This window comes from Bombina bombina, chromosome 8, assembly GCF_027579735.1.
Source record: "Bombina bombina isolate aBomBom1 chromosome 8, aBomBom1.pri, whole genome shotgun sequence".
NCBI classification, from domain to species: Eukaryota; Metazoa; Chordata; class Amphibia; order Anura; family Bombinatoridae; genus Bombina; species Bombina bombina.
In genome coordinates, this window is record NC_069506.1 from 189,841,125 (window position 1) to 189,868,374 (window position 27,250).

Sequence of the window (27,250 nt, forward strand, 5' to 3'; positions counted from 1 at the left end):
AGTGGATTGGCTCTGTTTCCTCCCCTTGTCAGTGGTAGTATATGGTTTATCACCATTGTCCTTTAGACTGGATACACTGTGTTTACAGCGGGCAAAGTGGCGTGCCACTGGCTGTTCAGAGTCCCCACTATCAATGCTTCCCTGATAGCACATCAGTGGTTAGCCATCCTTGTTTTCCCCACATAGAGCTGGGACAAATCAGAATATAAATAATGTAATTATTAGTGCATGTTAATCTGTTGTTGATTTTTACCCTCTTGTTCTGGTGTGGGGGTTGGAAAGTATACCCTTTTAACATACTATGGCATGTTATACAATCTCCACACTTAAACCAGCCCTTCTTCATGGATTTTAAACATGTACTCCTTTCATAGCATCTCACAGGGTCTGTTTTTACAAGCAGGTACCTTAGATTGTTAGCACATCAATATACCATCCTTGGTTGCCTTGTGTGGAAAGGTATAGTTTTATCAGGTTTTTATCAGGTCCCAATGTTTCCTAACAGATGAGTTTAACTGCTGGTGCATAGTGTCATATGTAGTAATGAGGTTGACATGATCCTCTTGTTTAATTGCACCACCTGTATTTGGAGACTCCTCCTGGAACTGTTCAGTCACTTTAGACCTGATTTCATGGACCATTCTAGTATCATATCCACACGTTATTTGTTTGTGTGACATTTCTTCGAGCTGCTGGTCTTTGATGGGTGCCTCTGTGTTATTACGCAATACCTGAGTGAGCTGAGAGGCTACTATACCTCTTTTTTTGGTGTGGTGGATGATAACTGTGGGCTTCCAATAAAGAGTTGTGGTCAGTAGGTTTGGTATATAGATATGTACCAAATTTACACACTTCTTCACTATTAACCTTTAAGATATTAACATCCAAAAAATGTATCTGTTCAATATAACATTCCATTTTAAAGTTAATTGGTGTGTCCAGTTGGTTAAGCATCTCTACCCAACAGTTAAGATTTTCTATTGAACCCCGCCAGATTAAAAACACATTGTCAGTGTAGCGAGTCTAGTATATTATCTCCTGGACATAAGGAAATAAGGAACGTGTTGTTGCAGTTGGACAAATGAGAAAAAAGATCATATCAGTTTCTTTATGCTCATGGAACAGCTTGTGTGAACCTACCAAGGGAATTTCTTCATACTGTTCAAGGTGCAAACTTTTCTCCCTAAAATATTTTTTCTTTTTCCTGTTCTTCTTTTCTCTCCATCTCGTTCTCACTCTCATTCTCTCTCACTCACTCTCGCTCACTCTTGCTCACTCTCTCACTCTCTCTCCCTCCCCTATATGTAAATATGTAAAACTGAAAAAGATGAAGGTGCAGGGTGCTTCACTATAGACAGAGGAAGGCAAAGGTTGAGGTTAATGGTGGGCTGCCTTCTTTAGCTGCTGTATACATGTTCTGTAGAAATAATTATATATATATATAACAATCAGATGTTCACTCTCTCTCTCCCTCCCCTATATGGAAATATGTAAAACTGAAAAAGATGAAGGTGCAGGGTGCTTCACTATAGACAGAGGAAGGCAAAGGTTGAGGTTAGCTTCTTTAGCTGCTGTATACATGTTCTGTAACTTCTGTAGAAATAATTATATACAGTATATAACAATTAGATGTTCAAATGTGTTTTATTTAAAAAATAATCAAGCTCTATATGGGCCACACACTCTGTATGGACCATGAAGATTAACATGATCATGATTTAGTTCCCAATATTTTCTTTAAACAATAATTCTGACATTAGAACAAAAATATATCAGTTTCCTTTTAAATACCATCCTTTACTAAACACCAAGAAAGATTAAACCAATACTTTTTTTTTTTTTTAAATAAATGTTTCAGTCAGTTCTCTTTTTATATTGTACATTATTATGTGTGTATTGTTTTGTGAACCCACTGTTTGTTCTTCTTGTTCTTTGTCAGATTTTAGCTTATGGTGACATGAACCATGAGTGGGTGGGTAATGATTGGCTTCCCAGTCTGGGTTTACCACAGTACCGCAGCTACTTCATGGAGTCATTGGTGGATGCTAGAATGTTGGATCACCTGAACAAGAAGGAGCTTCGAGGACAACTCAAAATGGTGGACAGTTTTCACAGGTACAAATAAATTAATGGTTTATCTGTTTGTTTGTTTTTTGTTTTTTAATCATTCCATCAGTAATTGTTTTTCAAAAGCCTAAAAGGAAAGCTGACACTTAAAAAAGTAAGTCTTAAATTAATGTGTAGACTAAATTAACTTAGTTGAGTTGTCTTATTCTTATTTTACGCCTATATTTATTTAGAAGCTTGCAGATAAGTAATCCAGTTTAAAAAACTTTACAAAAAAAAATGCAAAATATTGTGTAGCTACCTTGTGTGAGGAGAAGCTCTGATAATAGAACCTGTTATATAATGTCCTAGGGTTGCAGTATTGCCCTCCATTTTCTACTCAGTGGGACAGATCTCCAAGCACTTCTGTTGGGGGGCGTTACTTAAAGCGACAGTCAACACCAGAATTGTTGTTGTTTTAAAAAATAGATTATCCCTTAATTACCCATTCCCCAGTTTTACATACCAAACACAGTTATAATGATACACGTTTTACCTCTGTAATTACCTTGTATCTAAGCTTCTGCAAACTGCCCCCTTATTTTGGTTCTTTTGACAGACTTGCATTTTAGCCAATTAGTGCTCACTCCACGGTAAATTCACGTGCATGAGCTCAAAGTTATCTATATGAAACACATGAACTAACACCCTCTAGTGCTGAAAAACTGTCAATATGCATTTAGATTAGAGGCAGCCTTCAGGGTCTAAGAAATTAGCCTATGAACCTCCTAGGTTTAGCTTTCAACTAAGAATACCAAGAGAACAAAGCAAAATTGGTGATAAAAGTAAATTGGAAAGTTGTTTAAAATTACATGCCCTATCTGAATCATGAAAGTTTTTTTGGACTTGACTGTCCCTTTAATGGTTTTCTTTGTTTCTCTTGCAAATTCTTATAGCTAACTACTGCTCAATAACTGAGTGACTTAATGGGATGTGATTCAGGGTAATTGATGACTGGGAAGCATGCATTCAATTGACAAAAAAATACTGAAGGTTAAAAGTAAATATATATGTATTTTATAATAAAAATTAAATAATTCCACAGTATGTATGCTTTAAAAATGCCTCTTTGCAAAGTTTATATTTAAATATAAGTTAGTATAAATAAGCCTATATGTACATAACCTTTTATCATCAGTCCAGTGACAAATTAGATTCCAGATAGATAAAAAATGTGCATGGGGGGGGCGGAGCTTAGCCGTGCAGGAACATGGCCGCATTTTAAGAAAGCTGCATGGCATGTCTTAAGTCTTCGGCTCGTTTTTGGAGTGTTATGGAGAGGGAGACTCCTGACTTTCAGCTACACTGTTGAGTGTCCTGAAGGAACACCACACGCTAAAAACTATAACTACTTTGACGGAATTTGGAGATCCATAACAGGAACAAGAACCGTGGATCTCCTGAAGAGCGGTGATGCACCTGACAAACTGGGATAAGTGCCATTACTGTACTAACACCCACACACTACCCAACTCGCACCCAGTACAGCAGGGAGCCTTGTCGCATAATTTCTGCTCCGCCGGGTGTTAAGCACCGCGACCACCGCCATTTCCCTATCCCACGTGGCAGGTTGTTGGGAACTTTCGGTGCTTACTAGAGGAGTTGGGAAGTTGAGAGGTCCTGCTTGAATAGACTTTCTGCCTTACCGGACCTAGCCATCACACTTTGGAAGATACCCTCTACCGGACATACCTTATCAGTCCTGTTGCGCCACTGATACGGCCTATGTGACGTTACTGGAACCGTGGCCTATATTAAAAATAATTAGAGTGAGTACCGCTCCTTTCTTATCAGCATATAAAATCTTTTGTTGGGTTATTTTCTTGGGGGCTGGCCCTACTGGAGACATTGAAAAACAGACACATAAACCGGACACAGGTCATATTGTGGGATATATTGCACCAGATTATAGTACTGACATATTGTGATCTACCGGTGTGGGTCCCCTGGGGCTGGGGTAATATTTGGTGACATCCTGACCCCAGGTGATACTTACAGTGCCAAATCCGTAATAATAAATAATAAAGGATAGCGCTTTATTGTGATCTGGGTCTCTTGGGAGCTGATATCAGACCTTCACAGCCCTCTGATGGCATCTAAAAGAAATAATAAACTGGATAAAAAGCTGGCTGCCACACCATCCAATACTATGAACTCCTTTTTCCATAAACAAGACACTGATGTCTCAGATCAGTCACAGGTTCAAAATAATGATACTCATTCATCAGATCTTCAGCCTTTAACCCCTTCCTCACGTACAGTCAAACTGACACAGATCCAATCTACTATCTCATTACTCCCATCTAAATCTGACCTCGCTGATCTGAAAATCTTAAAGCAGAAATGTCCTCCATGAGAAAAGACATTAATAAAATGGTGTCCAGATTGGATTGCTTAGAAGAAGGTCAAGATGCTTTAAATAACATAGTGTCCGACGCTAACCACCAGCTGACACGCCATGAATCTCTTATTCAATTGAAAGTTGAAGATTTGGTTAATATGAATAGGAGAAGCAACCTGAGGATCCGTGGGTCCCAGAAGAGGCCACGAAAGAATCCTTACCCTCATATCTCCTGCAATTATTTGAATATATCATACCAACCCTCAAGCTTTCCGAAACATCTATGGAAAGGGCCCACAGGGCGTTGAAACCTATGCCGACTCCTCCCAATCCACAGAGAGACATCATTTATAAAATTCGCCAATTATTTAGATAAGGAAGCAATTTGGAAACAAGTCAGACTACAACATGAAATTAAATTCCAAACGTATAGTATCCAGATTTTTCAGGACATCTGTCTTGCCACTATTGAAAAATGTAGAGAAATCCGTTTTATTACACAAACCCTTCAAGAAAGAAAGGTGAAATACCGTTGGGGGTTTCCCTTCAGCCTTATAGTCCAGAAATAAGGCAGGACACACATATATAAGGAACCGGATGACCTGGTCTCTTTCTCTAAGGGACTTAATATTACCTTTCCACAACCAAACCCATCTACATAGCAAGCTTCTTTCAGCGGAGCTGCTCCTCTTCCTCAGGGATCTCAGTGGTCCACTGTTCATCACAAGAAAAAAGACAGAAGATTTTGCGGCCACTACATGAACTCCCACTTCATTCTAGAGCTACTCCCTTCTTCTATTTATACTTGGAGGAGACGATCACCCGGACCTCAATACATGGTCTGATAAGTAGGCACTGTTAACATTGTACTGCATTTCGTTCCACGTCTCAGACTTGTGTCGTCTGTCTCTCCCAGCGGACACAGCTGAAAACTGGATTGATGTTATTGTTTGATGTGTTTTTGCTTGTTTTTGCTTAGTTAATTTATGCCATGCTACACACTAATGATCTCAGTGTCTAGTTGGATTTCTATGGATATTGTATCCTGCTGAAATGTCTCAGATCTCTAACATATGTCTGGATATAAATGTAGCATTAAATATGTACCAACGTTTTACTTTTATCATAAGCTTGTGTCACTGGTTCCCCTTTGCAGACACGAATGAAAAGTTGTTGTTGCTATCAGTTAATGTGATGTTGCATGTTGAAGACCAGTTAGCTATTGACATACTGCACACTGATATTCTCAACTCATAGTTGCACTTCCCTAAATGCTAAAAATATATTGTCATTTTAGATGTTTATTGTAAGGAATTGTCGCACTTTTCACTATGCATACCCCTATACAAAACGGGCTGGGAGTCTCCCCCTCCTGTTCGCTTATATGTTAATGGGGTCAGAGACGCATTTGGAGACATGCTACCCCACCTTTGAAACCATGTCAATTCTTGACTTATATTTATTTTGTTTGTTGTTTTTGATCCTTTTGTTTTCAGGTATTATTCCTGTCCCGTCCTGCGCTCCTATACTTACTTCCACTGATTACATTTATTTATGGTGCCCACATCTAGTGACTGTTCTACCCACCCACCAAACTGTATATGGCTAGCCTCCAGACTAGCCCTCCAACTGCCAATGACTTGCACCTGTACTCAGTTAATGCTAAAGGTTTAAATATCCCTACTAAAAGATCGTTAGCCTTAAGAGATTTTCGCAGCCACAAAGCTGACATAGTGTTTCTTCAAGAGACACATTTTAGAAAAGGATAATAACTCTCCACCTTTGCTCGCCTATATGACACATGCTATTGGGCCTCTCACAACAAACACAAAAAACAAGGAGTAGGCATCCTAATTAAAAGAGGTATTCCCTTTATAGAACTGCAAACTATCAAAGATAAAGAAGGTAGATACTTTGTCCTAATAGGCTTATTGTATAATAGACCTGTAACTCTTATATCCTTATACGCTCCTAACTCTGACCAACACTCCTTTATAAAAATAATCTCTAACTATATACTAGACCACCAGAAAGGAGTTCTTATTATGTGCAGAGATCTCAATGTAGCATTGAATCCGGACTTGGATTGCTCGTCACGTCATTCCTGGACTCCTTTATCCCAGATTAATAAAATAAATTCTCACCTTAAACTTATTGTTGCCCATGATGTTTGGAGGGCACTTCACCCCTAACTCAGGGATTATTCATTCTATTCATATCCTCATGAGATATACACTAGAATTTACTATATATTCTCTGACGTGGGCGGCTTGTCGCTGTTTAATTCCACAAGAATTTGGCCAATAACGTGGTCAGACCACGCTTCAATTGTTAGCTCCCTATCCTGGACATCAAAACCCATGAAAGATTTCATCTGGAAACTAGATGATTTTTTGTTAAATGATTTACAGAATGTTTTAAACATTACTAAGGTAATAACTGAATACTTCCAGTTTAATGTTAAACCTGAAACATCCCTGCAGATTTTGTGGGAAGCCCATAAGAGCATTGTTAGAGGTGAACTGATGGCCATACAGGCCCATATTAATAAAACCAAAAGAGAATCCACTAAATCATTTCTCCACAATATACAACCTAGAATCTAGCCACAAGCAATCCCCATCAAATAGGGACCTATTATCGGAACTTACACTCGAAAGACAAAAGCTTGCCTCACACTTATCTAAAGAACATAAGACATGCTTTGTACAAACCACAAAAATATTATGAGGGACATAACAAGTCCGGACGTTTACTAGCCAGATATCTCAAACACAAGGCACATAAGAAGTATATCTTGCAAATTAAAGATGGAAAAGGTTGCTCGCATCACTCTACACAAAGCATTGCACACACCTTTAAAACTTCCTTCCTGAAATTATATAACCTTCAGGATACATCTATTGCTCATGCAAATAACCCCATGGCAAGACCGCAACTGATTTCCTTAAACACTTGAAGCTGCCCAACATCTCGGCCGAACAGAAAGACCGGTTGGAGGAACCCATAACATTAGAAGAATTACAATTAGTCATAAAAGACCTACCGACGGGGAAGGCTCCAGGCCCAGATGGCTTTGGCTACAAATATTATTCGGTGTTCCAAAAACATTGACCCCATATATTCTAAACTACTTCCAGTCCATAGACTCCTCTAAGGCCTTCTCCGCTAGGGCCTTGGAAGTCCATATAGTACTCTTACCAAAACCAAATAAATCTTCAGACTTCCCCGCAAATTATCGCCCCATTTCGTTATTAAATACGGACATTAAAATTTTCACAAAAATATTGTCCCATAGACTTAATAGAGTCCTTCCCGATATAATACATTTGGATCAGGTTGGCTTCATTCCAGGGCGGGAGGCTAAAGACAACACGGTCAGGGCCTTACACCTAATTCATTATGCACAACGTAACGACATACCTTCTGTATTCCTATCAACAGATGCAGAAAAGGCCTTTGATCATGTTGCCTGGGACTTTTTAAGAGCCACCTTGACACACATGGGCCTAGGCCCCCAAATAATAATAAGAATCGTCTCCCTATATTCCCAGCCCAATGTGCGAATCTTAGTAATTGGATCTCTTTCCACATCCTTCCCCATATCCAATGGGACCCGTCAAGGATGCCCACTGTCCCCCCTTCTATTTGCCTGCGTGATAGAAACATTAGCTGCAAGCATTAGACAAAACTTGCAAATATATGGCATTAATATTGGTCCCCAAAAATACGTTGTCTCCCTCTTTGCAGATGACATGCTCTTCTCCCTCACAAATCCTGGGGAATCAATCCCACATTTAGTAACTGAATTCGATGTGTTCCACACACTATCAAATTTTTCCATTAATATGGCTAAGTCAGAAATCCTAAACATAAATGTGAGCGACTTCTCTTTATCTGCCATCAAAACAATCACCCCATTCACATGGTGCTCCCATGCCTTAAACTACCTAGGTGTTAAACTCCCCCCGACACTTGATAAATTATTTATTTTGAATTATATACCAATTAAACACACAATTATTAATGATCTCTCATCTTGGCGCTCCAAAAGACTATCTTGGTTAGGACGTATAGACGTTATTAAGATGAATGTATTCCCTAGAATACTTTATTTCCTTCAAACATTACCTATCCCCCTTCCTAGGAACTACCTACCCTCAATACAAAAGGCATTTAGTGATTTTATATGGAACAAAAAACCACCAAGAATTAATCAACACACAATGCAGTCCCCCAAAATACAGGGAGGGTTGGGGATTCCAAACCTTACACTGTATCGACAGGCAATATTCCTACAGAGGATTGTAGACTGGAATATCCACTTTCATTATAAACGCTGGGTCCCATTAGAACACTTAACGGGGAAACCACACCTCGAACGTTTGTGTTGGGGCAATCCCACTATACTTAAAACTCTAACATGGGATAACCCTTTGATCCAGGAGACATTCCAAGTCTGGACAAAGATCATTAACACCTCACTTTTCATTTCTTCTATTCCATCCCCATTGACATCTCTAATAGAAAATGGGGAATTTACATTACAACCTTTTTCAAACTCCTCATTAACAAACGCTGTTAACAGAGACTTTAGAGTACGGTCAATGTTTACTAACGAATCCTTGCTCACACAATCTGACTTAATAGATGAAGCCATGAGTGCTTCGTTAACTGGTTCACGTACAGATAGGCAAGGAACTTTATACTTAGGCATAAGGGATATAATAATATGACCAGGCCATTGACGAAATTCAAATCATTATGCATCTTGCCCCCCCCCCCCTTAAACACACCTTGTCTATAATATACAAACTGCTGGTCCAGAATCCACCTGGTTATATTCCCCCATATCTAGAAAGGTGGGAAACCGACCTTGGAATCATTATTCTCCCACAAACAAGCGCCTCTGTGTTCCAGGCCACGATGAAGTCCTCAGTCTCTTCCTCCAATCTAGAGATCAACCTTAAATTATTACATAGATGGTACCTTACCCCCCCCCCCCCAAAAAAAAAATTGCATCACTTATTCCACTCCCAAAAAAAAAATGATGTTGGAGGTGCGGGCATGTAAATAGTGGTGCCGCACATATGTAGTGGTGGTGTAATGCCATTCAAAATTTCTGGAGAAAAGTGATTTCTGAGATGGAATCTATAATGGGAACTTTATTCCCACTGGATCCCCTGATATGGTTATTAAACAAACCACCTAATATTAAATACAAACCTTATCTTAAACTATTCAAAATCATGACCAATGGGGTGAAGACCTTGATCGCCAAAAACTGGAGACATAGGGACGCTCCATCACTGAATATGTGGGTTGAGAAAGTATCAGACTTGGTAGAGTTGGAGGAATATTATCTTAAAAACAATAAAACGGAGATATATGTTGAGATTTCTCATATGTGAGACGGTTATGTGCAGACTACCAAAGACAGAAACACACATCCCGGTTGCCCTGGTTTAGCACAGGTGTAGGATTCAGTATGGTGAATAAATGAGATGTATATCTTAGATGGAGATGCAGACAGGACGGGATTTGATTTAGTCATTTTCTTTTTTTTTCCTTTGTCATCCCCCTTTTCTTTTTGTATTTTGTTTTCAAAGCGCTTACGCTAAACTGTATGTTATATGGAGCACTTTATAACTCTTCAGAACTTATCTGACATTGTTTCTGACCTTTTAAGAAGGTCTGTAGAAAAATGGAGTTCTTATACACTGTTACGACACACTCTATAAATTTTGTTTGTAACTCAGTAAAAATTTGACAACAGTTGATGCATAGATGTGGTGGAGCTACGTCTCCCTATCTTTGTACTGCTTCATTTTACCATCAATAAAGTTGTTAAAAAAAAAAATGTGCATCAGGGCGCAGTGCATGCACAGAATTAAATTGTTTTATTATATTGCAAACCATTGCCTGGACTCATAGATGCTTTTAAAGTTGCTAGGGGCCTCGTAAAGGCAATATCATGTTCGAAATTCATCTAGCATCACTTCTGCTATATATTTCCCACCATATAATTTAGTGGATGTTCCTGCAATTAACATTAATAGTCATGAAATCTTGCATCATCGAACCGCTTGCATCAAGTAAAAACTACCACCAACTGCAACACTTTGGAAACATACTTACAAAACTGTAGATGTAAAAAATATTCACAGTCTGTTTTGTTATGGGAAAGTAGTCTTGCTGGAAAGAATAAAAGGTGTCTGGACAGTCTGACTATGGGTGCTCCAAAACGTTCTAGAGCTGTGGTCAGAATATTTTTGCCTATTCTTCGACCTAGAATGCGCAACTCATTGGCCCTGGGGTCTATCTCATTTCACGGTTATGTCTTTTAATTTCAAAGCAGATGATGATGTCTTGTTTTTATCTTTATTATATTTTTCTTTAAATATTTTTGAGTGGATTTATTGACATGTTAGAGTGGATTTACTTATAAAGGGGTTTTTTTAAACTTTTTTTCTTCATTTGTTTTTTGAAGGTGTTTTTGTAATGCTGCTAGCCTTCATAGTGGAATTTGTGTTGAGAGGTGAATGGTACAAGATAAATGCTGCTTTGTTGACTATAATGGAGAGTGACTTACAACTAGTGGATGTGATTCGGAGCGGGTACAAATCTTTATTAATTTTACAAGGGTGATGTTTTTGCAAGATATTTGTTTCACAAACAGGTTTTATTTCATCTAGGCCAATGTCTTATTTACTGAAAGTAGATTGAAGGGCCAAAATTTAAATGTGCATGAGTGCATTTAAATATTCCATGTAAGCATTTGTTTCAATATTTTTCCATTGGCAAAAATGCTTCTAGTAATTACTGTTTCAGTGACATACGCACATATTCTATTTAAGGATCAGGATTCGGACACTATAGTTCAAAATAAAAGAAAACAATGGCACCACTCTTATTGTATTTGAGGGAACACTTATAATATTAAAGGGACACTGAAACCAAATTTTTTCTTTCGTGGTTCAGATAGAGCATGCTATTTTAAGCAACTTTCTAATTTACTCCTATTATCAATTTTTCTTCGTTCTCTTGCTATCTTTAATTTAAAAAGAAGGCATCTAAGCTTTTTTATTAGTTCAGAACTCTGGACAGCACTTTTATATTGGTGGATGAATTTATCCACCAATCCGCAAGAACAACCCAGGTTGTTCACCAAAAAACTTACATTCTTGCCTTTTTCAAATAAAGATACCAAGAGAATGAAGAAAATTTGATTATAGAAGTAAATTAGAAAGTTGCTTAAAATTTAATGCTCTATCTGAATACAGAATAATTTTTTTGGGTTCAGTGTCCCTTTAATGTAAATAAGCAAACTTATTCATTTGTCTTAATTAAAATGTGAAGGTGCTGTGTATCAGAGAGCAGACATTTTAAGAACAATTTCCAGCATAGAAACTGGACAGGATACCATGAAACTCACTCTTCCCTCTTGTATGAGGATTAGGTACATATCCTATATAATAAAAGGCCAAGTGTGTTTGTCCGAAGCTGTCATGCGCAGTAGACAGCACAGCACGAGGACAAACACACCTGGCCTTTGAGAGTCCCTAAGTCTCTGCTCTGCAGTGCGAGCAGAATTGTGTGTGACCGAGCGTGAATGGGGCGTGGCCGAGCGTGAATGGGGCGTGGTTGAGCGTGAGGGTTGTGAGGGGGCGTGGCCGATCGTGAAGGGGCGGGGCCAGGCGGGCCGTGAAAGGCTGTGCAGTCTGAGAGCTCAAAACAGCTCAAAAGAGGGGAGAGAGGGGGTAGGGAAAATATAAGAAAGGTGAGAGAGAGATCAAGAGGGGAGAGAGAGATCAAGAGGGGAGATAAAGAGAGCACAAGAGAGGGAGCAAAAGAGAGGGGGAGAGACAGCAAAAGAGAGGGGGAGGGAGATCAAAAGAGAGGGGGGGAAGAGAAAGAGAGGGGGAGGGTGAGGAGAGAGAGAGAGGGGGAGGAGAGAGAGAGAGGGGAGGAGAGAGAGAGGGGGGGTAGGAGGAGAGAGAGAGGGGAGGGAGAGAGAGAGGGGAGGGAGAGAGAGAGGGGGAGTGAGAGAGAGAGGGGAGTGAGAGAGAGAGGGGAGTGAGAGAGAGAGGGGAGTGAGAGAGAGAGGGGAGTGAGAGAGAGAGGGGAGTGAGAGAGAGAGGGGAGGGAGAGAGAGAGGGGAGGGAGAGATAGAGGGGAGGGAGAGATAGAGAGGGGAGGGGGAGTGAGAGAGGGGAGGGGGAGTGAGAGAGGGGAGGGGGAGTGAGAGAGGGGAGGGGGAGTGAGAGAGGGGAGGGGGAGTGAGAGAGGGGAGGGGGAGTGAGAGAGGGGAGGGGGAGTGAGAGAGGGGAGGGGGAGGGAGAGAGGGGAGGGGGAGGGAGAGAGGGGAGGGGGAGGGAGAGAGAGAGGGGAGGGGGAGGGAGAGAGGGGAGGGGGAGGGGGAGTGAGAGAGGGGAGGGGGAGTGAGAGAGGGGAGGGGGAGTGAGAGAGGGGAGGGGGAGAGAGAGAGATGGGAGGGAGAGAGAGAGAGAGGGGAGGGGGAGGGAGAGAGAGGGTGGGAGATAGAGAGGAGAGAGAGAGGGGAGGGGGAAGGAGAGAGAGAGGGGAGGGGGAGAGAGAGGGGAGGGGGAGGGAGAGAGAGAGAGAGAGAGGGGAGGGGGAGGGAGAGAGAGAGAAGGTGGGAGATAGAGAGGGGAGGAGGAGGGAGAGAGAGGGTGGGAGATAGAGAGGAGAGAGAGGGGAGGGGGAGGGAGGGAGAGAGAGGGGGGAGAGAGAGGGGGGGGAGAGAGAGAGAGAGGCGGGAGAGAGAGGGGGAGAGAGAGAGGGGAGAAAGAGAGGGGGGAGAGAGAAAGAGATAGAGATGAGAAAGAGATAGAGATGAGAGAGATAGAGAGGGGAGAGAGAGATAGAGGGGAGAGAGAGAGAGGGGGAGAGAGAGGGGGGGGGGAGAGAGAGAGAGATAGAGGGGAGAGAGAGAGAGATAGAGGGGAGAGAGATAGAGGGGAGAGAGAGACAGGGGAGAGAGACAGGGGAGAGAGAGAGCGCAAAAGAGAGGAGGGAGAGAGAGCGCAAAAGAGAGGGGGGAGAGAGAGCGCAAAAGAGGGGGGGAGAGAGAGAGCGCAAAAGAGGGGGAGAGAGAGAGAGCGCAAAAGAGGGGGAGAGAGAGAGAGCGCAAAAGAGGGGGGATAGAGAGAGCGCAAAAGAGGGGGGATAGAGAGAGCGCAAAAGAGGGGGGGGGGAGAGAGAGCGCAAAAGAGAGGGGGAGAGAGAGCGCAAAAGAGAGGGGGGAGAGAGAGAGCGCAAAAGAGGGGGAGAGAGAGAGCGCAAAAGAGGGGGAGAGAGAGAGCGCAAAAGAGGGGGGAGAGAGAGCGCAAAAGAGGGGGAGAGAGAGAGCGCAAAAGAGAGGGGGGGAGAGAGATCGCAAAAGAGAGGGGGAGAGAAAGCGCAAAAGAGAGGGGGGAGAGAGAGCAAAAGAGAGGGGCAGGGAGAGAGCGCAAGGGGTGGGACCGCTGTACCCTGCAAAAAATGGCCCGTGTGAACGGGCTTTAGGACTAGTAGTATATAAAAATTATGCCTGCTCAGAGAGCTGGTGATGATGTGTACTGGGTCATTAAATGCTTAATTTACCTCATTAAACCACTGCTGACTCTCTGGGAAGGTGTGGTGTTTGCTGGTGCACAAGGTACTCAGTATATGTGTGTATACCGCTGAAAAACAGTTGTAACGTTTACTAGAAGCATTTTTGGTAAAGGAAGTATATTGTAAAAACACTTCTATTTAAAATTGAAATGCACTCATGCGCAGTACAATTTTGACCTTTCTATCCCTGTAAGTGTTCACAGCTACACAGCCTATACTCACACAGATTTCACGTCAACACTACCTCTGAGCATTGAATATACATGCAAGGCATACAGTAAAGTATAATAATACTTCTTCATTCTGCATATGTACTTCTTCTTTATACTTATCCCTAAAACCATTACATAAACCTTACACCTTTATCTACCATCTGATTAGGCTAACTTTAAAAAATATTTTTTAATATAATTTTCTATGACCCTGCAAACGTTTAAATTATGAAATGCATATCTATTAACACCGACTTTTATGTCCCTTTTAATTTTGAGACAATTTTCAGTTGCAGCATGAACTTATTCTCATATATATATTTAAAATGTATTATAGTTTTTTTTTGTTTTGTTTTTTGCTTACTTCATATTTCCTCTTGGTTTTCAGAGTAAGCCTCCATTACGGTATCATGTGCCTAAAGAGACTGAATTATGATAGAAAGGATCTAGAAAGGAGGAGAGAAGAGAGTCAGAACCATTTGAAAGGTACAAGGAGGAAGAAACATGTAGCATTATTTATGTTTATGTTCCTTATATTTATTGTTGGATTGGCCCACCGGGATGCCGGGAAATTTCCCGTTGGGCCGCCTTCACCTTAAGGCCACATCCTGGCCAGAAGTGCAGAGGGAGCCTCGCAGCCAGTACATGAAGCGAGCCTTGTGCACAGAAAAGCACATATATTCAAGGCCACTCTTTTCCTGGAAGCTGAAAAGTAATGGGCGGGTCGGGGGGACACTGTGAGCTGGACCGTGGGGTTGGCTTGGCTGGGGTCGTTGGCTGAGCCGGTCTGATTTCCCAGTCCGGCCCTGCTTGTATACATACCCATGTGTATATTTAGTTGATTTTGTTCCCCAGCATTTAATAACAAACTATTAATAAAAATGGTAAGTGATGTACTGAATATACATTCAGCCCATTACTCGTATTAAAGGGAAAGTCTAGTCAAAATTAAACTTTCATGATTCAGACAGAGCATGCAATTTTAAACGATTTTCCAATGTACTTCCATTTTCAAATTTGTTTTGTTCTTTTTGTGTCCTTTGTTGAAAAGTGATCTACAGAGAAGCAATGTACTATTGAGAGCTAGCTGAGCACCTGGGGTGAGCCAATGACAAGAAGCATATAAGTGTAACTTCCAATCACCAACTAGATCCCAGTAGTGCAGTAGTACTCTTCAACAAAGGATACCAAGAGAATGAAGCAAATGTAATTGCATGCTGAGCTGCTCTATTCATGGAAATGTAATTTTGACTTTTCATGTCCCTTTAAATTTTCATGATTTAGATAGAGATGTGTAATAAAAAAAAACATGTTTCCAATTTACTTCTATTATCAAATGTGCTTTATTCTCTTGGAATCCTCTGTTGAAGAGTAAACTTAGGTAGGCTGTTAGGAGTATGCACGCCTATAATATTTCTACAAACACTGTTGACTGCTAAAGACAAGCGCACACTCCTGAGCTAATATTACAATACATTGGTTTACCCTTCAACAAAGGTTACCAGGAGAGCCAATCAAATCTGATAATAGAAGATAATGGAATTTGATAAAAGAAGATAATATAATTGGAAATTATATGCTCTCTGTAAACCATGAAAGTTTAATCTTGACCTTACTGTCCCTTTAAAGTAATTTTTACTTATTAGTATTTAGCAACTGAATGCAGAATTAATCAGCAGTTAAGTGTAGAGTTGTAAAATATCTGCATATAAAATTTATGTTTTCAGAGTTTAAGACTGTAATTTAAAAAAAAATTGCTTTGGTTTTTAGTTCAGGGGCATACACAATACATTCACTTTAATGTTGTTTAAAGTGCCACTAAAGTCAAACTTAGTTTCATGATTTAGATAAAGCAATTTAACAACATTTCCAATATATTTCCATTATCAGAAATGTGCACATTCTTTTTCCATGCACGTTCTCTGAGGCTCCAGCTCCAACTAAGCATGCGTAAAAGTGCACAGTATATATACGTACATGCATTTTGTGATTGGCTGATTGATGTCACATGATACAGGGACAGGAACAATTTAATTCACTTTGAAATTTGCCATTAAATATTCTACTGCTCGTTTCAAATTCAAAACAAAAGTTATTGCATTGTTTTTTTATTGTGCATTTGTCAATTATTAAATTATACTGTATTTAGTGGTCCTTCACTCTTTCCTGTGGCAAGTTAGGGACAGATAGATAAGTGATTCATGTGTAGAATGTCACAGGTTCATTGTTCTGGATCCACAAGGATATAGTCTTATGTGACAGTACAAACAATAAATTACAGGAAAAGTGGGCAAAAGTGGAAGTGTATTACATTTTTTCACTACACTGCCATTAGCTTATTTCACATTCTCAGTACTTTCTTAGTGTCACGTCCCTTATTTAGCATTACAATCTGCATGTGTTTATATATTCATCAGCTTGTAATGTAAGAATAGATACTCAAGTTACAAAAATATTTTTTAAAGATTCTATATGATACTGAAAGAACTTAATCCTGAAAATTATATGTAGAATTTCAAAATGGTTGAGAATATTTAAGACTCAAATTAATGATGAAAATTTGACTATGTTTCTATGATTTTACATGAAACATGAACATATTCTAGACAGACCCATTTGGATCATAATGAGCGGCCTAGACTCCATAGAGCATGCGTATTGTTCTATGTGCGTCTGATAAATAACGTGTATAACTACTTTATATTGGCTTCTCTGTCCTTACAGATGTCATGGTCTGGTCTAACGAGAGGGTGATGTGCTGGGTGCAGTCTCTAGGCCTAAAGGAGTACGCCAATAACCTGCTGGAGAGCGGTGTACACGGATCCCTATTGGCACTGGATGACACCTTTGACTGCAACGATTTAGCTCTGTTACTACAGATCCCAACGCAAAACACCCAGGTCAGAATAATAATGGATACATTTTCTCGGATTGCTTAAGATTGTTTTTTCACTTTGCTGGGAAAGCTTTAGGGAAATCAGCTCAATCAACAAATATTAAATGTATTGATTTATTAAATTGGTATTTATTGGGATAGCTGCCAATACGTATGTACCCACTGAGAGGTGTGTTTGGTTAGGGTCAGTTTTATTGAGTGCTACTAATATTTGTGTATTTGTGAAACAAGTCCAATTTTTGTTGCTCTGGTAGGAGGGAGGGGTGTCTGAAAGACTAAAATTTTGGTGGGGTAAGTGCTCTGGAATTTTGATGTGAAATTTAAATGCTGGTTGAGAGTATAAATGGTCTTCCCAGCTAAACAAATAGTGAATTGTATGAGCAAAATATTTATGCATTAACATACACAGACAGACACACACCACAAGGGGCTGTGGATATTACTATTCAGGAGAGAAGAATTTAGTAGACTGCTCAATGATAAATATAGAAAAAAGGCCTTTTTTTTTTCCTTTTTTCTTTTCCTTCTTTTTTTTTTTAAACCTTTTCTGTGCAATTTCTTACTAGTTCAGGAGTAATGAGAAATTGGAGTGTGTATATGTGTAATGTCTTTTCCATTATCAATGTTTACTTGCGGGAATGTATTAAAATGTTTTGCTAACTGCTCCTTTACCTTTATTTTGTCATTTTGCCCTTCAAAACCACCACATATACAGAAAATATTAATACTGCTGTATTTACTGTAAGAAGCTGTGTAAGGAAGAGACAGCAGCATACATTAAACTCACAGTTTAGCCATAATTAACATTTAAATCCCTATTAGACTTTGTGTATATGGAGAAAGATAACATGAGCAAGTCTGCTCTTTCTGCTGGGTAGACCCATGTAGGGCTAATTTGTTTTTTCACTCGCACAGTAACACCGCTGAAAGTAAACGTTTAACAAAGGCAGGCTAGAGCTCATATAACAAGTTGAAAGTATTTAGACATATGTATACATTATAGCCCTTTCCATTCAAATTCATTTTATCAGAATCTGTATATATGAGTGTAACACTTAATTTTAATGTATTTTTTATGTGTTTGGTGCACACTTTTTTTAACCATTACACTTTACGCAAGGTCAACACGGGTGCAAATTTTGTTTGTGCTTAAGCGCGCACCCATTTACTTTCAACTTGTAATACAAGCGCACGTTAATAAGGTTGCAATATTGCTTATCGTGTCTCAAACTAACAATTGTGCGCCATTTGTTATCTAGCCTTTAATTGGACATGTGTTTTAAAGGGAAAAAACTGTTATATCTATTAAAAAAGTAAACATGAAGGTACAATTTCCCATATATTTATTACTCTGCAGAAGGTTTACGTTATTAAGGAGAAACGCATTTTACAGTACAGATTCCCATTAAGCATCTAACATGTATTTGTGTGGTTCCTGCGTCACCCTGTACTGGTCTTTTTTTTTTTTTTTAAATGAGCTTTATTTGAAAAATAAAGATATAAACATACAAGCATTATGACAATGCCTCATCTGGTTACATCATACATTCTCAACAACTTAATCTGTAGTTCTCGACATTGCTATATAAGTCCAACGTGATCTAATTCAATTGGTCAGTGTGTGAGAAATTGTCCGAGGTACAAGGCTCCTGTTTTCCACATTTTCTTAGATTTTCTTGCTGTATATGGACTAGTAAAATAGTCCAAACTTCTGAATTAACACAGACAATATAGTGCTCCGTACAGCAGATTTAACTTAAAGGTAACTGTATAGAACTGCACAGTAGTATCAGATAAAGATACTTTACCACAGGTGGCTGGTACATCCTATAAGTAAAGAAAGGAAGAAAAAAAAAAAAGAAAAGGGGGGGGGAGAGGTAAGGGGGCAAGGTTCCAGCAGCTGGGGGGAGGAGGGGAGGGGGAATAAAGGCAGGAGGCAGGACACCGGTGGTTGGGTACCCAATCCGTCATGGTTCAGGTCACTCAGTTTTCACCATTGCTCCAGAGTTGGAGCAACAGTTCATGGGCGTCCAATTTACCCATCCGGGCATAATGATATCTTTCCAGGCTTAACAGGTTATGCACCCCCTGTCTCCACTCTGAAGTCAGGGGGTTCAGGGTAGTTTTCCATGTGGCAGGTATCAAGTTTTTAGCACTTGTCAACATTAACATCAGCAAAGTTTTCTTGGTCAAATCTGGGATCTTAGTGGGAAATTGGAACAGCAACGTCTCCATGGTTTTTGGCACTTCTAGGTTCAGTGTCAGTTGAATGTGTTCCCACACCTCCCTCCAGAACACCCCCAGCATGGGGCAGTCCCACCAGATGTGTGTCATGGATCCCACTTCCCCGCAACTTATCTGATGCACTTATCTGATGTATTAGGGTAGATCTTTTTGAGACGAGATGGTGTGAGGTACCATCGGCTCAGTACCTTGTATTGTGACTCCTGAATACGCGCGGACACTGACACCGTCCTGGTGGCCCGGAAAATCCGTTGCCACTCCTGCGGTTCCAGCTCCACCCCCAACTCCATCTGCCACTGTCTGGTGTATGCTGGTAAACTGTCTTCCCCTTTGCAGAAAATCCCATAAATTTTTGAAATTAAGTGTCTGGGGACTGTTTTCTGTGTGCACAGTCCCTCAAAGAGTGTCTGATCTCTTAAGAACAATCGTTTATGCTTATGAGTTGTGATGTAATGACCTATCTGCAGGTACACAAACCAGGGGATTTCAACGGCGGGTTCATCTGCCAGGAGCACCTCCCTTGTTTTCATATTTCCATTAACCACAAATTCGCCCACACGATTGTTGGCAAACTGTGACTGAGCAGATGTCACCTGAGTCTGTATCGGTATCTCAGGGTTCCCATAGACCGGTGTCAGCGGGGAAAAAACTGTGGATATGTGTGTTTCTGTGCGTATGGTCTTGTCCCATTCCTCCAATACTACCTTGATCAGGGGGTATTTCCCCACCTCCGCAGGGAAGGGAGGCGAGGCCCCCCAGCTGGAGAACCTCTGCCTCCACGCAATCCAATCTTTTTGAGGGTCATTGTGACACCATTCAACTAGTCTCTGGAGAAGGACAGCTCTTCTATAAAAAAGTATATTTGGGAGCCCCAGTCCACCCTCCTCTCTAGGGAGATACATTGTCTTCCTATTTACTCTGGGCCTAACATCTTTCCATATATAATCTTCTATTAATTTCTGTAGGGAGGAAAGAAAGGAGTGTGGAAGAGGGATTGGAATAGTCTGAAGGACATACAGCACCCTAGGGAGGACATTCATTTTAATAACGCTTATCCTCCCCAGCCATGAGATTATTTTGTGTTTCCACACCGATAGATTGTTTGAAATATCTTTAAGTGCTGCATAATTGGTCTCGTACATAACTGAGGTCTCCGCAGAGAGCTCGACACCAAGGTACCTCAGCGAAACAGTGTTAAGGACAAACGGGCTATAAGTCTTAAGCCAGGTCAGTGCGGCGGGGGCCAGATTAATGCTTAGTAACTCTGACTTGGTGTTATTAAGGAGGAAATTCGATACTACACCATACTTATGGAATTCATTCATCAGTGCAGGGACAGAGGATTCAATTTCGGAGATAGTAAACAAGAGATCATCTGCATACATAGCAATTTTGTATTCCCTGTTATTTACCTGAACCCCCTGCACTGACCCATTAGCTCTAATGCTGCACGCAAGCGCCTCTACAGAGATGGCAAACAGTAAGGGGGACAGCGGGCACCCCTGCCTGGTGCCATTTGTGATCTTAAAATGGGAAGAGAGGATGTTATTTACCTTGACTCTAGCATTAGGTGCTGAATATAATGCAAACGTCATATTCAGGAATTTCTTTCCAAAACCTATCTTCTCCATTGTACTTCTGAGGAATTGCCAGTTCACCCTGTCAAACACCTTTTCGGCATCGGTTGACAGTAAGGCTATAGGTTTGGCCTTATTTTTAGAGTATTCAATTAGTTGTAACACTTTCAGGGTGTTGTCCCTAGCCTCCCTCCCCGGGACAAACCCCACCTGGTCTTGTGAAATCAATGTGGGTAGGATAGTGTTTACTCTGTTTGCCAGAGTTTTAGCTAGAAGTTTGACATCAGTATTTAGCAATGAGATAGGTCTGTAGCTTTGAGGAACGTCTGTGGGTTTACCCGGTTTTGGCAACACTGTTATATATGCAGTCAACATTGATGTAGGCAGTGTTTCTAGGTCAGATGTACTATTAAATAAATTTTGCACATGTGGGAGTAAAATTGGCAAAAAGATTTTATAATATCGAGCTCCAAAGCCATCTGGGCCGGGGCTCTTCCCGGATGGTAAATCTAACAATGCGGCCTGTATTTCCTCTTGTGTAAGGGGAGAGTCAAGAAAATCAGCAGTTTCTTTCGTCATAGTGGTCATGTGTATTCCCTCTAGGTATTCTGCTATAGCAAGTGATTCCTGCTGTGCGCTCGGTATAGGGGCTGTCATAGTGGTCTTCAGGTTATATAATTGGCTATAGTAATTACGAAATGTCTCCGCAATGTTTGGGCTATCTTTGTGAATGTTACCATCTTTGTCTTTAATTGTATGAACATATGTTTTAAGCTGAGAACGTTTGAGGGCCCTGGCGAGTAGTTTACCCACCTTGTCTCCCCCCTCGTAATATGTTTGTTTTAATAGCAATGCCTTCCTATGATTTTCCTCTTGTAGTAACTGTTTAAAATCTGTCCTAGATTGTGTTAATTCCTTCAGCAAAGAAGTATCTGCCGGAGCCCTTTTATGCCGTTCCTCTAGTCTTCCTATCTGTAAGAGTGTATGATTATATTTTTCCCTGGCCTGTTTCACTTTCCTACTTTTGTGGTCTATCAGAAGACCCCTCATAACACTTTTGTGTGCTTCCCATACTGTGGTCAACGAGAGATCTGCAGTCATGTTTAAGGCAAAGTACTCTGTCAGTTTGGTGGATATATCCTCTCTTATAAGTGGGCAGTCCAGTAAAGAGTCATCTAGACGCCACAAGAATGGCGTAGCTGGAGTGTCTGGCCAGTGCAATAGGCATGAAACCGGCGCATTATCCGTCCATGTGATAGAGGTAATGTCGCTATTTGTGACATAAGCAATGCCCTGAGAGTCAGTGAAAAAATAGTCAATTCGCGAGTATTTCATATGTGGACTGGAGTAGTATGTAAAGTCAGTCTCAGTCGGGTGCAATGTACGCCACACATTGTGTAATAGATGTGTCTTCATAGTGTTGTTTATATGTTTTAGGACTTGGTGCGGGACACTAGACACCCCATTAGATGTGTCCAGTTTAGGAATCAAAGGTGCGTTGAAGTCACCTCCCAGAATCACAACTCCTCTAGAGAGCTCTAAGAGTCTCGAGGAGAGTGCTCTGAAAAAAACATGCTGCGCTGTATTCGGCGCGTAAACATTAACTAGGGTAACTTACCTACCATATAGGAGTCCCACCACGATAAGGAACCTACCCTCTTTGTCTCGTTCTACTGTTTGTGCCTGAAAGGGAACTTTATGATGTATAAGTATGCCTACACCATTGTGTTTGTGTGGACCTGAAGAGAAAATTGCAACCGGATATCTGTGGTTGTGCCATTTCGGTTCTTTATGCTTAGCGAAGTGGGTTTCCTGGAGAAAGAACAGGTCCCCCCGCATTCTATGTAATTCACGTGAGACTATGGAACGCTTTCCAGGGCTGTTAAGTCCTTTTACATTAACAGTTATACATTTAGTCGGGTGGACCCTCGGGTCCCCTCCCGCGGGCGCCATGGAGGGGAAAGAAGAGAGATGAGTGGGGAAAAAAAAAAAGGGAAGGGGGAAATGAAGAAGGGAAAGGAAAAAGGAGCTTGGAAAGAAGGGTAATTATAGGGGGAATCAGGGGAGTGGGAAGTAGTAGAACAGAGGGGGGAAGGGTCTAGATTAGGAGTAAATCAGGATACACAGCAATTAAACAATATGGTGTATACTTCGTGTGTGGTAAATATAAATTTCTATACAAACACACAACCACCTGCTGTGCCAACAATGAAATAGAATAACTTTAACAAAAAAACTCTGGAGGGTATGTTCCTTTGGCTAGTCATATTATATATAAAAAAAAGGAGATGAGCTACATTGGGAAAGTGGACAAAAAAGGTAACATTTAGTAATAATACCAATCATTAACATAGTGTGCTGAATGATATCAGGTGAACCGAGGGGGGGGAGGTATAAGGGGAAGGGGAGAACCCTAGAGGTTCCCATATTTATAAACATAACTAGGGCTAGTAAGTGGTATTTGTAACTGATATATTTCCCATATAAGTACGTTCTCAGGTTTTAATGAGGCCTTAGCCATGAACGCTTAGCTTGCTACGGGACATAATAAATTAGAGATATGGGCAGTTATCTAAGGATTACTGAATGTGAAAGTAACTTAAACATTTACAAAGAATACTGATAATATACAGAAAATATGTATGGCTATTGCCCATTACCACAGTCCTGAACACATCTTTCACGCCCGTATGGGCCAGGAAGCAGTCCATTTCAGCAAGCTCTGTGAAACAAAAAGAGGTTAGGACAACTAAATGGTAGCATGCTTCCATACTCATTGTTGCAAGTCATCCTGAGGCCTGTCCGACCGTTGTTGGTCATCCAAGACCGGAATTGGAATACCCAGGGTGGAGCAGAAGGTGTCCAAGTCCTCTAATGACCTGTAAATGGCCGTAGATCCATTGTTGGCAGCCACGATGCATGTTGGGAATCCCCACCTGTATTGTATTTTGTTGACTTGTAAAGAGGTGGTAAGAAACTTCAACTCCCTGCGTTTTTGAAGAGTCGCAGGGCAGAGATCTGAGAACAATTGGAGTGTGATGCCAACATGTTGAATTGGATGCTTGTTCCTGCAGTGGCGTAGGATCTCCTCCTTATCCTTGAAATTTAAAAGCTTGAGGATGACATCCCTTGGGGGTGCCTTGGCTGAGGGTTTTGGGTGTAAGGCTCTATGAGCTCTTTCTATGTTGACCTCAGGTGACATGGGGGTGCCCTTGATTACCCTGAATAAGTTCTGCAAGTAACCCTGCAAAGCAGTAGAGTTAACACTTTCAGGGATGCCCCTGATGCGTAAGTTATTCCGCCTCCCGCGGTTATCCAGGTCCTCGATTCTTTCTAGCAAATTCTGTATAGTATTAGTGTTATGCTGCACTTGGGGTATAGTTTCTTTTATTTGGGCCTGCATAGTAGTCTGAGAGTGTTCAATATCTGTGACCCTTTGTGTTAAAACTGATACGTCTTTACGCAATTCCCCAAACAAATTTTTGATCTCACTCACTATTTCTTTAATGTCTTGTTTAGATGACAGATTTTTCAAATCATCTTTTGTAACATATGGTGCTGGAGGAGCAGAATCTAGGAGAGAGTGGTCAGGATCTGCTACACTAGGCCCTGGCTGAAACGTGTTATCTTCAGAGGTCTGGGGCTCTATACCTTTCAAATAATGGTTCATGTTTCTTGTTTTGGAGCTCTTTTCTCCCAGGCCTGATTTTTTATGCGCCATTGTGTGCGTGAGTTATACTTATAGATCTGGTATGAGCTTTCTGTAATGTTAATCCGGTCAGAAGATCGAATCAAAGAGGAGGTACAATAAATGAAGATATGGTGTCACTCTGATGCAGGCTTTTCTACTCTTGTAGCCAGCCAGGCCTCTTGCTCTTTTTAATCTCCCTCTTTCCTTATAATTATTTCTGATTTCAAAGTCTCTTTGCAAATCTGGAGCAGTTATCCCCTGTCTCCCCTTCCCTCAGGGCCGTGTACCTTGTTCATAAAATGTGTAACACCCAGCTCCTTACGTACTACCCGGACAGGCCAGGCCAGAGAACAGGCAGTGCAGTGACACTCACCCACCGGAATGCGAGTGACCTAGTTATCAGCTCTCCGGTCAGAGGAAACAGTGTCGCCGCTCGGACCTATTTCACCAAAGGGCTCTGTGTCTTTTTCCACTCTCGGCACCCCAGGCACTCCACGTGGGCGACCACTCCTGCAGTCGGATCTGCGCTCTATATGGAAGGCGGGTAAGTTAGAGGTGTCACTGCCAAATAGCGGTATCTCGCCTGCAGGCCTTTACAGACGATCAGTGTCAAAGCGGTATGAGTGAGTGCGTCCGGCTCCGGAGGGGTGATGAATCTTCACAGAAGTCCCTCTGGAACTTGAATGCTGTTTAGGGTGAGATTCTTTTCTGTGGGCAGTTTGCTTCAGGGTAAAGTGCGGGCTTGCGGCCTTTAGGTGCAATGACGTGGGTTGCCCACCGGACTTCAGCGTATCCCTGGGTAAAAAATTTCTTCACATAAATGTGCCCCCCTCGGTTCAGTTAGGGTATTTATGCTGTTTGTAGCTCAGTTGTGAGCATTTAGATATTATAGACTAGCTTTTGGCTCAGGAGCTCTACTCAGCTGCGGCCATTCTCCTGCACAGCCAGGCTCCGCCCCCTGTACTGGTCTTTTTATAGAATTAACTCACGGTCACCCTGTACTGGTCTTTTATAGAATAACCTCACGGACACCCTGTACTGGTCTTTTATAGAATTAACTCACGGTCACCCTGTACTGGTCTTTTATAGAATAAACTCACGGTCACCCTGTACTGGTCTTTTATAGAATAAACTCACGGTCACCCTGTACTGGGCTTTTATAGAATAAACTCACGGTCACCCTGTACTGGGCTTTTATAGAATAAACTCATGGTCACCCTGTACTGGTCTTTTATAGAATAAACTCATGGTCACCCTGTACTGGTCTTTTATAGAATAAACTCATGGTCCCCCTGTACTGGTCTTTTATAGAATAAACTCATGGTCACCCTGTACTGGACTTTTATATAATTAACTCACGGTTACCCTGTACTGGTCTTTTATAGAATAAACTCATGGTCACCCTGTACTGGTCTTTTATAGAATAAACTCATGGTTACCCTGTTCTGGTATTTTTATAGAATAAACTCACGGTCACCCTGTACTGGTCTTTTATAGAATAAACTCACGATCACCCTCTACTGGACTTTTATAGAATAAACTCACGGTCACCCTGTACTGAGCTTTTATAGAATAAACTCATGGTTACCCTGTTCTGGTATTTTTATAGAATAAACTCACGGTCACCCTGTACTGGTCTTTTATAGAATAAACTCACGATCACCCTCTACTGGACTTTTATAGAATAAACTCACGGTCACCCTGTACTGAGCTTTTATAGAATAAACTCATGGTCACCCTGTACTGGGCTTTTATAGAATTAACTCCCGATCACCCTTTACTGGTCTTTTATAGAATAAACTCACGGTCACCCTGTACTGGTCTTTTATAGAATAAACTCACGGTTACCCTGTACAGGTCTTTTATAGAATAAACTCACGGTCACCCCCTTCTGGGCTTTTATAGAATAAACTCATGGTCACCCTGTACCGGGCTTTTATAGAATAAACTCACGGTCACCCTGTACTGGACTTTTATAGAGTAAATACCCAGAGATATACTAAGAGAAGGAGCAGACAGGGTTGTTCCTGATGTTTGACCTATTCTGTATAGTCTTATCAATTTCTTTTCACTTTTTGTGAAACATACGTTTAGATTTGTTTAATTTGCTTCTTGTCAGTATATGGCCGGGTTTTAATACAATATATTTAAAAATTATTCTTTAAAACAAACCCCCAATAAAATGCATATATTAAACAATTTAAAATTAATCTAAATTCCTAAATTATTTTTATTAGTTAAAGTTATAAACACATTGAATTATATTTATAGAAAACCAGATTATGAATCAGATGAAACGCACTTATGCTGTTATAATATCCTTACAAAGATCATAAAAATATATCTTTACAATTTACCTTATTCACAATAATTGCATTAAACTACCACAATAAAATACCAGAATCTTCTGTTATTAACCAATAACTCTAGTTCAATGCTCAATATGAATTACCAACTTACTATGCTTAATTAATAACTACCAGGGATATAATCACAATAACCAGTTTATGTACAGTTCTGAACGAGTTCACTATAATAACTGACTTATACATCTGGAGTATAAAA

General features: G+C 40.8%; 1 protein-coding gene across 1 annotated transcript in view; it reads left to right on the top strand.

Moving 5' to 3' along the window:
- Positions 1 to 27,250, top strand: part of LOC128638681 (liprin-alpha-3-like) — a 250,726-nt gene that overhangs the window by 178,380 nt on the left and 45,096 nt on the right. Inside the window, 3 exon segments of the mRNA XM_053690795.1 lie at positions 1,940 to 2,115; positions 14,666 to 14,763; positions 17,002 to 17,177. Of these exon segments, the coding sequence (XP_053546770.1) occupies positions 1,940 to 2,115; positions 14,666 to 14,763; positions 17,002 to 17,177 (450 nt within the window).